The 12750-nt window shown below is 40.9% G+C and overlaps 1 protein-coding gene across 1 annotated transcript in view; it reads right to left on the bottom strand.

Annotated features, from left to right (window-relative positions):
* LOC307254230 (BMP/retinoic acid-inducible neural-specific protein 3-like) overlaps window positions 1–2057 on the bottom strand; it is a gene marked incomplete at both ends in the record, with an annotated part of 44308 nt that extends 42251 nt beyond the window's left edge. Inside the window, one exon of the mRNA XM_080032521.1 lies at window positions 1804–2057. Within this exon, the coding sequence (XP_079888647.1) occupies window positions 1804–2057 (254 nt within the window). The remainder of the gene's footprint in view (window positions 1–1803) is intronic.
* Window positions 2058–12750: the final 10693 nt, after the last annotated feature.

The raw sequence follows: 12750 nt of genomic DNA, 5'->3' as shown, positions 1-12750 counted from the left end.
TGTCCATGCAAATATCTGATAGGTTCCATGCCAAGGGCGGGGACGGGAGGTGTGCAGAAACAATACGGTAACAAAGGAGGTACAGAAACATGGTGAGAGACATAAGGAAGAGCCCAGCAGAGAGCCAGTGAGGGAGGAAGTGATGGATGTGGGGAAGCCAACAGCGCTACATTCTCTATCCTTGCCTGGCATTGTCGCCCCTGTCAGCTGCTAAATGCCAGTGTCAGTCAAAGCACTGTTCAGCTGGCACCGGCTCCTACACACTGCAGGGCTGTGGACGCTCTCATCAAGGCGTATCAAACCACTTACCTGGCACAATACACACAAGACACGGACACAAGCGAAGATGCTCAAATATGGACACTCAATCAGCATCAATCAATGGCATCTCGTGAAGAGGGCTCATTGTTGTTCGTCTGTGGCTGAAAACAGTACGTCGTACGATGTGATTGGATACTCCAGATGATGAATGCATTTTTTTTTCAAAGCTTTCACTGGATCAGATACATTACTGTTTATACTCGACAGTACAGCAGACAACCACAAGTCCCTCAAGTCAAAACAAGGAAGGTATGCCAAAATCTGCACACAATGGCAATCTGTAGAATAACAATGAACACAGCTACAGCTATACAGTGTGTGTGTGTGTGTGTGTGTGTGTGTGTGTGTGTGTGTGTGTGTCATGCTGCCTTAAACGAGACTGAACCAGCGCCTAAAAGTCTGATCAGTCTCAGAAAACACACATATTACAAATAAACAAAGGAATGGAAGCCTGCTAGGTATAGTTGAGGTTTACAACTGTAGATTGCTTGTGTAGAAAGCCTATTGTATTAACTTCTTTACAGCGAGTGAACTTTGGTGTTATGTGGGAGAAGACACAATGATCATCATTTAATGTAAATTGCATCAGCATCATGAGAAGTATATCATAATGGATTTATTCTTTTAAAACAGAATACACGTACACCATTACATGCCATATATCCAATTGAAAACAAAATGAACTACCTAATATCCTGTGAATTCACAGGGAGGGCGATTTCAACCAGAAATGTTCGGGGATGCTTCCTTTAAATTCCAATCATCTAGTCTCTTAAAAAAAAAATGTGCCCGTAGCCAGCCTTCAAATAATACCCTGTCGCTTTTGAGCGCACACCCTCTATTCTTCCCACCACACACTTCTGAAGCCATCCTGTCTACCCACTGTCACACATCAACAGTCTCAGTCAGATATCTGTTACGTCCCACTGCTTTGCCCAAACCCTCCTGCGGTATCTCCACTTTGAGTTTGCACTGATATGCTGCATTCCATGGTGTTTGTCTTGTAGTCAAAGCATAAGTCTCTGCTGCTGCCCACAAAAAGAGGAGAGGAAGAAAGCATCTGCATCTGTACAGACGAGACGTGCAGCGCTTTCATTCGTATGCAAAACTCCACTAAGTAATCATCTCAGCGGTACATCCCACAGTTGGCCACGTACATCCGGCATATTTTATATTCTAAAGGAAAAGTATTAAGAGATTTTTTCCCCCTTTTTCCTATACTTTCCAAAAGATCCTGAAAAAAAAGTATGTTTTCCTCCAAGCGAGGCCAAAAGAATCAGACTCCTAATTACTATTTGATCCATTTCGGAATAAAATCTCACAAACAAGCTTCCCCACAGGCATGACAGGCTTCTGTTTCGGACCCCAGACAGATTAGCTCTCACTCCGGTGTGTTGCTAATGGGGATCCTAATAAATCAAATCAAATCAGCTTTACAGACCGTGCATGCATTCAGACAATCATCGCCCCTATCTCTCTCACCTGTATATCTTGTACTTGGTGGTGAATCCTTGCTGGTAGCGCTCCGTGAAATCGACAAACTCCTGCGAGTGGTGAAAAGGACCCTTGTCTGACAGGAGCCAGCCCAGGGGCCCGGCAGAGCCACTGAAGCCGGCCCCGGCAGGGTTCGCCGCCCAGGCCCCTAATGACGACCAGCTCTGGAGCAGGCTTAGTGCCAACCACTTCCATAGAAACATGAGGGCCGTCAGTCTAATAGAGATGCACGGGCCACTCATGCTGCTCCCCACGGCCCCGGTGACTCTTCATTCTACCTGCACTCTGGATAAGTCCGGCTGGAAGGAAGGAGGGAGGAGAGGCACAGTTTAGTTGGATACACAGGTAACAGTGAGGTTTAATTTGAAAAAAAAATTGGTTTGGAGCGTGAGTGGGATGAAGATGAACTGAGAGAGCTGCATTTTGCCAAGTATGTATGGGTCACTATTTGTATAGAATATATTATCTGCAGTTCATTTGATGTACAAAAAAAGTAAATACTAACCTAAAATTATGTTATATTTAATTGGATGTCAGAAAAGCTCCAGTACATCAAATCACGTTATTGTTTTAATGTAGGCCTAAGGCTATTTTACCTTGTTCTGTTAGTATTGTGGTCCGTCACTTTTCCAAATTAGTCTCCGCAAAATCCCCTCATAGAACCGTTAAGTTGGGTTCGGTTCGGCGAATAGACGGGGCTGCATTGGACTTTAGAAAAAAATAAAAAAATCTCCCAAATGCAAAAGACGCACTTATAGGGGCAGCAGAACTTGAACCAAACAGAAAAAAGGACATCCAATCTCCTCAGACAGCGCTCTTCAGCAGCATATCTCCAGCGGAGTGTCTCAGATAGACGATGCGCCGTACTGTCGGTCTAATCCAACGGAATGAGTAGCAGCGGACACGATGCAGCAAGAGCGCACACAGGGTCAAACCTTCCAGGTGGACCAATTCATTTTAACACCGCAGTATGTTTTGGATTCGGTGAATGTGCAGGAAACACATGACCTCCTGCATGTAAAGCGTCTCTAGCCGCTGTCAATCTTAACTCATTTTGGCTATTTTGGAGAGACGCGCTCCTGGGCGCACGCGGCAAGCTGCTGATGCTGCTGACAGTGCCTGGACTGCCAGCGCTCGGAAAATGTGAATGGCATTCGCAGCGCTGTATGTCTCTCTCTCTATCTCTCTCTCTCTCCCTCTCCCTCTCCCTCTCCCTCTCCGCTGTACCAGACCAACGCAATTTAATTTATTCCAGCAGCGAGCACACTCCCGGTTGGTTGAGACGTTAGTGGAGGAAGTGAGTTTATGAGGTTCGCAGAGGGGGTGTGCATGTTGGACGAGGCATGGCCAGAGCATGCCGATGTGCTGGAGTAGGAAATAGGGACAGAAAGCAGCAGCACATCTCAACTTTGAGGATGAGTCGACTGCTGCCCACACATTAGCAGTCTCATCTTCCTCTAAAAGTGTGCCAATAGATGTGAAATGGCATAATCCATTGTCAAATAAAGCGAAATACGAAATTAACCCTCGTTATCAAGACAATTAAAGTTGGATTAAAAAAAAAGTTGTATAAAGAATCAGATACATAGACTCCACAATGGAATTTGATTTGACATTTACTGTCAATGTTATTGGATTATATTTCAGTGCAAATTGGATTTCCCAAAAAAGAGTGGGAAAAGTAGAATCAGATAGGCACCACAATGGAGTTTGATTTAATAATGAATACAATTTGCACTGTAGAGTCAATGTACTAAATGTAGATTCTCAAGATTGAATAATATTTTAGTGCAAATCAATGCTCAAACACGTTTACATTTTATAATCAATGACTGATGGTTGAGGTGATGATGATCATGCAGAGGGTTATAGAGGGGGAGCACGTGTTCTCCACCTCCACACAGTTATTCTCGTTAGATTCTTTGCCCTATGCCTTCCTCCCTCTCCTTTCTTCCTGCTGAATAATCACCACTTTCACCATCAGCAAACTTAATTAGATCTGCCTTTATACTCTATCCGACGCGCTTGTGCGTCGGACGCCGAGCGTGGATCAGAGAGGCATGGAGTATGCAGGCGAACGGAGGGAGGGGATATGTGCTGCTGCCTTTCAGCTTTCTTGCAGACGTTCAAAGGGAGGTTTTATAAGGGATTGGATTAGAGAAATGAACACCATTGAGTCTAGAGATTCACTGGTTCCCCCAACTCAAAGAGGAGCTGAAATCCCATGGCACAGCGACTCGCACTATTCTGGAGTGAGAGAATGAGTTGATTTGTCACGGTTTCATCATCGTGGATTGGGTGGCTTTTTCCTCCTGACCCTGCCTGGCAGCCGTGATGTCTTGCGAAGGCCAACTACCTAATAGGAACAGACATTCTTTGCTCCATAGGGTTGTTTTTGAACAAGAGGCTATTTTTAAGCTGCATTGTAGTTATTAATGTACCATTTAAAAGTTTGTACTGCAAGCAATAATGGTTAAAGTTTTTCCAAAGTTTTGAAGAAAAGGATTTTCTTTAGTGGAGAGATAGTCACGGTTTATTAATTTCATGGATTTATATTGAATTGTCGGGAGATTTGTTAGAGCACTGATGGTTTCAGGTTCCGGTGGCCCAAAATGCGCACGTACCGAATCCGATTGGAGGCATGTCCAAGCGCCTCATTTAATCTGTCTCAAATAAATATTTAATAAATGATGTTGTGTTTGTCAGTGCAAGAGTAGATATGTTCACATGTGTAGTGTAACGTGGGATCAAGGAAGTGTGCTTGTTTTATTCTTATTTTATGATATATGGGTAAGGCACCACAAATGATAACCTACTGATGGAACATAGGGATGTCCATGCCAGACCCAGATGTCAACCAACATCGCACTAAGGGGGAAATAATCTAAAGGAATGTCTCAGCAAAGGGCTTGTTATAGCTCCAGGAAGGTGCAAAACACAGTGGCCGAGCAGTGACCTATAACAAGGAGTCAGCCATATGCTCTTTGAGGCAGCAGTAACAAAAGATTACTAAAGCAGAACCTTGGCAACTGCATGAATCCAGATGTTTTTCTTTGTAACCTTTGAGAATGTTGTAGTATTGCTCATGTGGCATGTCCATGTTTGCTCCAATTTGCTCCTATGATACCCAAGGTTTTGACTGACTCCAACTTTTACTTTAAGTTCTGTCTAGCAGCCTAAACTAACGTAAATCTCTCATAACTGAATTGCGGTTCTTCAGTAGAAATAAGATGTGCATATTGACAAATTATAACCTTTTAAGTTGATACAGTAAACGTTCAGCTCCAGACCATGAATTATCAGTAAATACCTGTAGATGCTTATTTCCCAATCCAGCGTATACAGAGCAGAATTATCAGTCATTTGAAGTAATTAGTGAATGTCAGTCCAATGTTTACTCTGTTTCTGGTGTCTAGCAACAACTCCTGAAGAATATGAATTTATCTTTAGCTGCTAAAAGCTCAATGTCTGTTGTTTGGTAGTGCACAGTAGCTTTTAAGAGCTTTTTATTTTTAGCTGTAAAAAGATGCAGACTACTAGGCTGATAATGTGTCAATTGGCAACGTGAAAGAGGGAGAATGCAGTAATGAACCGAAGAAGAATTGTTAGAAAATTAATCTTTACAGCCACTCTAAGCCATGGATTGCATACAACATAACATAACCTTAAACATGCAATTTACTTCTATGAAGTACAAATATACACTAGTAATATATGAAGTAATATACCTAAGCTGCAGTAATGTATATATTGTATGTGAAAGGGGGGTCTCTCATTGTAACAAACCCTTACGTAATTAAATCCCATATGTGTACAGTACCCTTTAATCTCTATTCTGTCTTTTACTGTTTTTCAGCTTAATGTTTGATTTGGATGGCCTACCGCTCTGATTCAGTCCATCCGCTCTGAAAACCATGCATGCAGGTGCAATCAGTGAATTAATGACTAACACTTTGGCTATACAAATAAAGTAATATGTATGTCATTGTTACATCACAAATTGCTGTAGCGGTATTTTAAGAAACTACATTTCCATGCAGCTACATACACTGTGTTCCAAATTAGTATGCAAGTTCCTCAGATTGTCCTAAATAGTCGATGCAAATGACAGTCAGTATAATTTAAGTCATCAATCGTTAAAGTATGAGTCACATTTTATTGAACAAACCTCCCAATGATAACATTATTTTTTTCAAAAATAAAAACTCAAAATGCACTGTTCCAAATTATTATGCACAACAGAGTTTCAAAACATTGTATAGGTTGTGAATAACTAAAAATGGCCATTTGTTGAATTTGCAGAATGTGGAGGTCATATTTAGTGAAATCAAAAGATATTTAAATAAAAAAAACATCTAAATAGGCCAAGTTAAATGTTAACATAGGACCCCTTCTTTGATAGCACCTTCATAATTATTGCATCCATTGAACTTGTGAGTTTTTGGAGAGTTTCTGCTTCAATATCTTTGCAGGATGCCAGAATAGCCTCCCATAGCTGCTGTTTTGATGTGAACTGCCTCCCAACCTCATAGATATTTTGCTTGAGGATGCTCCAAAGCAGTGGCGGCTCCTGACAATAATCTCAGGGGGGGCAATTGTTGCCATGATGGGAAATATGACCCAAAATTAACCTAAATCAGATAGCATATGACAATGTCATATTGCATTTAACTGTTTGTTTTTCCTGTTCATCTGGCATAACCACTCTGGCAACATTAGACAAGCATTGCACTGTACAGTATTTTTGGAAATTAAGTTAGTTAATTTCTTGAATAAAATTATTTTAGCTCTAAAATGATTTAATTATCCGGCTGTGGCCATCACAGATAACTTGTCATCTACCAGTGTGCTCCTCAGATAGGCTTCCTTTAAAAGTTAGGAGACAAAAATGGATGCTGGCATAGCATGTGCAACATTAACAGTGCTAATCATCACATTGGTTTGGGTTACTACTGTCTACAGCACTTGGTAGGCGGGTTTATGTCGGACGGTGAAAGCAGCTGTCAGCTAAACGACGATCAACAGCTGATCGCCGTTCAATAGCCGATCAGCTGTTGAACGGCGCTGGCTCGTATATGCAGATTGATGTTTAATGTTTGTTTTACCTTTTCTGAGAGATGATGCATAGGGGTGACACCCAAAGTTATCCATGCGGTCTCTGTGCTGCCATCAGGATGGATAAAAAGCCAGTATACAGTCCATATCATCATGCAGCGGCAGCAGGACAGAGCGTTAGCGCATTAGCATCCTGCTAGCCTCGTTAGCCGTTCAAACGAGCCCCGTGAAAATCCGCGTTTATAAGATCCCCCAATCCATCTTGGTAGATACTTGCTTGATGGTTACATTTTGTCTGGGAAAGACCTAGTCCGAGTCCGATCAAGTAAGTAGCTTGCCAGCCTAGCCTGAGTTGATATAAAGTTGTGTTGGTCTTGAATATGACCGCTCTGGGCTGCATACTGGACATGTGACTGTATCAGTCACTGTAATTGGTTTATTGTTTACTGTACGTATGACGACAACACGTTAGGGCGAGCACCCCCGGAACCCATAGAGATTGCATTGCGAGGCTTGCAGTTTGAAAAAAAAAAGTTTTACATTGATGTCTATGAGAGCGCTGGGGGCGATTTTCAACCAGCCCGACATCGCCCCAGAGTGATGGTACAGAGCACAGACGCTGATTGTACAATGATATTCAGACTTAGATGCAGGTAAAAACTGTATTGAAATCATAAATTATGATTATTAATACAAAAAAAAAACAAAAAAAAAACATCATTATTATTCATTATTATATTTTCGTTTTTTGCTGATATGGCTCAAGGAGGGCGGCGCCCTATCGCCCTCTATGGGCGAGCCGCCACTGCTCCAAGGGTTCTCAATAGGGTTAAGGTCAGGGGCATAGCAGCCAATGACACAGAGGTATTCTTTGCAGCATGAGATGGTGCATTGTCATGCATGAAGATGATTTTACTACGGAAGGCACATGTCCTTCTTTTTGTACCACGGAAGAAAGTGGTCAGTCAGAAACTCAACATACTTTAGTTTGCAGAGGTCATTTTCACACCGTCAGGGACCCTAAAGGGGCCTACCAGCTCTCTCCCCATGATTGCGGCCCAAAACATTACTCCGCCACCTCCTTGCTGACGTCGCAGCCTTGTTGGAACATGGTGGCCATTCACCAACCATCCACTACTCCATCCATCTGGACCATCCAGGGTTGCACGGCACTCATCAGTAAACAAGACTGTTTGAAAATTAGTCTTCATGTATTTCTGAGCCCACTGCAACCGTTTCTGCTTGTGAGCATTGTTTAGGGGTGGCCGAATAATAGGTGTATGCACAGCTGCAAACCTCTGGAGGATCCTACACCTCGAGGTTTGCGGGACTCCAGAGGCACCAGCGGCCTCAAATACCTGTCTGCTGCTCTGTAACGGCAATTTAGCAGCTGCTCTCTTTATCCGATGAATTTGTCTGGCAGAAACCTTCCTCATTGTGCCTTTATCTGCACCAACCCGTCTGTGCTCTGAATCAGCCACAAATCTCTTCACAGTATGATGATCACGCTTCAGTTTCTTTGAAATATCTATTGTTTTCATACCTTGTCCGAGGTATTGCACTATTTGACGCTTTTCGGCATCAGAGACATCCTTTTTCTTTCCCATAGTGCTTGAAACCATAGTGCTTGGCCTGCTTAATAATGTGGAACGTCCTTCTTAACCCATTGATGACTATGGCACCTGTGAAAAACACCTTAAACCCTATGGCAATCTAGGATACATTATGCTTATCTCTTGAGGGTTTTCTGAAAACCAACACCTTAATATCTAAGTCTATGTAGCACATAGAAGCATGAAATAAAATAATGTTAAAAAGGTAAGGTTCACATGTTTTTATTTAAACAGAATAAAAAAAAAAAATAATAATAAATAATATAAAATATAACAATGTTTTATTTTTTTATTTTAAACATGCCACTCCTGTGTTTGAGATTGATTTCAATGATTCCAAGGTGCCCTGAGACACAATATCATACATGATTTTTATTGAAAAACAAAACATTTATTGTTTATGACACTTTTCCAATTTGCATAATAATTTTGAACATGGTGTACAGTACAGTTACTTTTCAAATGATGGTTGTACAAGCACAGATCGTAAACGGCATGTCGAACATTTTACATAATGGATTGAACTACCCAAATGTATTTACTGTAAGAAGTATGAAGTTATTTAAATGTTCAGCAATACTGTCATTTTGTATGCAGCAATGGGGGGTATATTTCTTATCCGTGATATTGTTATTTTAGTTTATATTTATCTATCTTTCTACATTGATCAATAACAACTCACTGGTAACCCAGCAGAAAACAGACCGAGAAGGTCATTGTTGTATCACTGGGCGGACAGAGATATAGAGACATTCACATTCACACATGCCGACAGTTCAGATTGTTCCATCCACCTGACTGGATTTTTTTTAAAGAAGCAGAGATATTTGACATGCAGCTCCCGTTAGACAGAGCAGGGACGTGGTGTTAGTGTTAAGCAATGGTGTTTACCGCCGAGCCACCCTGCTGTCCAGCAATCATTACACACAGCAACATAATAAAAACCTGCAAATGGTCTTGTGTCGACAAACAGCTGGTACACGGACCTCTGGAGGAGAAGGGGGAGGTGTGGCGTCTGTGTGAGTGTGTGTATAACCCGTGCGGCGGAGAGAGGACCGAGGCAGTAGTTGTATTAGCTCAGCACAGAGACAGATAGTCATTAGGGGAGGTAAACATTCACTTAAGCCTGAGCGTGCTCATTGATGCCACTCAAGGGTGTTTGTGAGGAGTGATCAGGGAACGGAGTGAAGCTGGGGTTTTAATTAGCCTGAAAACCTGACAGCCTTTTGTCTTTGCTTTGTCACAGCAAGCAGTGTTGGCTTTACCTGCCTCGTCCTCGTGAGGAACGGGACGACAAATAAAAATAAATAAATCACGTGTTAGCTCGACACTTCCAGATGCTAGATGAAACACACGTCTCGCCGTTCTTCACATGCAGATGTGTTTATGCTCCACAATAAATCTTCAAAGTGATCTCCGCCTATGAGCTTTGATGGATGAGACATTGCATCTTTCTTTGTTTGGATAAGCAGCACTAAGCGGCGCAAGGATGCCAGTTAACTGCCGCTGTGTCTCCTTAAATTATAAATTGTCAATTGTGTAAAAAAGGGGAATCGTACTCACTTAATGGTGTCCACAGCAAGCACATGTCGCAGCAGGGTCAGAGGCATACATAATGTGATGATTAAAAGAGGCAATAGCTTGACAATGCTTTAATCAGAATCTGCGTTACTTATTGCTCATTTGGGTCACCAAACTAAACGTGCCATTAATCAACTGAAGAAACTGCTGAGCCTCTTGTCCGGTCCTCTGGCTGTTTCATCACTACACTTTTAGTTGCAGTGCAGTTATACAGGCAGGATTGCAAGATGTAGCTTTGTTTGAGTACAATATAAACCCTTTTTCTAATTATCTCTGTGGTTCACTGGAAGGTCTTGTGTTGTCATTGTATTTGGCACATAATAGAGGGTCAATAGGAGGTAGTTAACTGCTTCAAGGCTGTTTCCATTCTCATGGAGGTTGTGGCCTGTGTGACCAATGGCACATGATTTTTCAACTTGTATTTTTTTCTGGATAGGAGTTTTCTTCTCCTTGTCTATACACAAACAGTATTTTTTTAGTAGCTCAGTGCGTGGGCCTTTCTCTTATGGGTTATTATTTCTGTGGTTGGATATGTGTGAAAATGTACTTGTGAAGAGCTAGTCCGCATAGAATCACAAAAAAAAACACGCACATCGCCAGATTCCATCATCACCTGACATCAGCTCAGAGAGCAAACAGATGTTGGACGAGACCCGGTAAACCTTCTTGCAGTGTATAAAAATACACAATATGTTTCAGTGTGTCTATAAACTTGTTTCTTTTGTAGGCTATGTGATCCAATATGACCCGATTCTGTTGTTGTGTATTTTTACTTTTGTCCCATTTATTGTCTTGTTTCACATTGTGACATTTGTTGTCAAGACAGTTTCCAACAAATACCAACTATTTTGGATGAAATGCAATTGTCACCCTGATTGTTTTATTATTTAATTTTTGTTCAGGTTTAGCCAAACTGAAATAGACAATTTAGTGATTTCATTCAAATGCCAAACCAAGTCACTGTGTCCTATCACCAAATTATTCCAAATGTGTTTTAATATATATTTGTATTAATCATCTGCTTTTACACCAGCCTCAGCGCAATGATGCCCATACAAGTTGGTATTGTTATTATAGCTGCTTACATCACTATTATAGGTAGCATACAAAATATATATATTTATTAGCGCAACTAACCTTTATATTACAGCCCTCAAAAGTATGAACAGTATGTGTGTTTATGTCATGTATACTAAATGTTTGTATACGTCCTAACTAGAATTCATTCTGATATTATATCACATAGGCCTGTCATGTATGTTCTCAATTCATTCATATATTCCACTGTCATTTATTTACGTTATTTTTATATGTTTCAATGTTTTTCTTTACAAATGCCATTAACCATTAATGCAAATAAATAAAGAGAGAGAGCAAACTGTGTCAGGGCACCCACACAAAGAGAGGCTCATACATCTTGTCACTGCCTACCCACATGCTCATTCTCTGTTGTTCCTGCTCTCCATTTGATTGATTCTGACATTAACATATTCAGTCAAGAATGCAGTGACAGACGGTGTGCGCACGTGTGCAACTGCGCATGTGTGGCTGCATGAATGTGTGTATGTGCATTTGATATGATAAGGAGCCCGAGTAAAATTGATCCCAGCTGTTAAGGCTGGTCACCCCATCAAGGGAGTTGAGTTAATTTGCAGGAGCAGAATTGTTATTTCCCAGTGTGGCCACTAGGTTTGGAATAAAAAAGAACATGAATAAATTCCAGAGATTGAAATATAGACTGTGTTGCATAGTAAAAGATAGAGAGAATTGAGAGGGAACATTGTTTGATATATATTGAGAGGACAAACACTAGTGTAAGAAGCAGATGGTAAACTCCATCATCTCTGGCTTTCAAGATGTTGCTTATAGCAACTAGAATATCATATCCATGCTTCATTGTCAATGTTTGGGGATCATAAGGCCTTTATTGAGACACTCCAAAATGTTCAATTGATGTTGCTTCCCTAGCATATGCATATATAGTGTAAGGGTCTAAGAATGCAAATATTTCTGATGCTGCTCTTTGCAGAACATGGGTATTATTATCACACCAAAAAAACACAAAAGGAACAATGGCATCGCCCAATACGATGAGTCAGCAAAATCATACATATTTCATAAAACCATAGAGAGGTAAAAAGTGCATCTGATGACTAATGCTGCTTTGCAGGAATGTAGAAACATGTGAATGTATCCATTCATAATGTTTATCCTGCCATTGACTGTGGCATTAGCTAGCTGTTTTATGCTATCTGTTGGTTGTTGATTCCTCTGTATGGATTCAGTATGATGGATATTTAAATTCTGGGATGAAGCATGGTCTTAAACAACATTTGCTTTTGATGGAACTCTGGATTGTGTTGCGACAAAGTCCTTCTGCGTGATGATTGTGAAGCATTTAAATAGATAACTAGATAACTCATGATCACACGATTGTTGTCACATGCGTTGTCATATAATGATTATCATTCAGATAGAAGAAAGATGTCACCGTGGTCCTGCATAAAAAGATAAACACGGTCACTGAACTGAATTCCCATTCTTGTTCACCTGATTAAAGACTGTATTTGTAATAGTTTAACATAAGTGTATTGGCTGAATGATTAATTTAATGTATTGTGTACATGTAAAAAAACATGTTTTACCTATCTCTTTGACTGATACAGTGGCTCACATTTTTAGCTTA

The sequence above is a fragment of the Ammodytes marinus genome, assembly GCF_949987685.1.
Source record: "Ammodytes marinus genome assembly, chromosome: 8".
Taxonomy (NCBI): Eukaryota; Metazoa; Chordata; class Actinopteri; order Uranoscopiformes; family Ammodytidae; genus Ammodytes; species Ammodytes marinus.
Note: the sequence above shows the minus strand (reverse complement) of the source record. Positions and strands in the feature narration are given on the sequence as shown.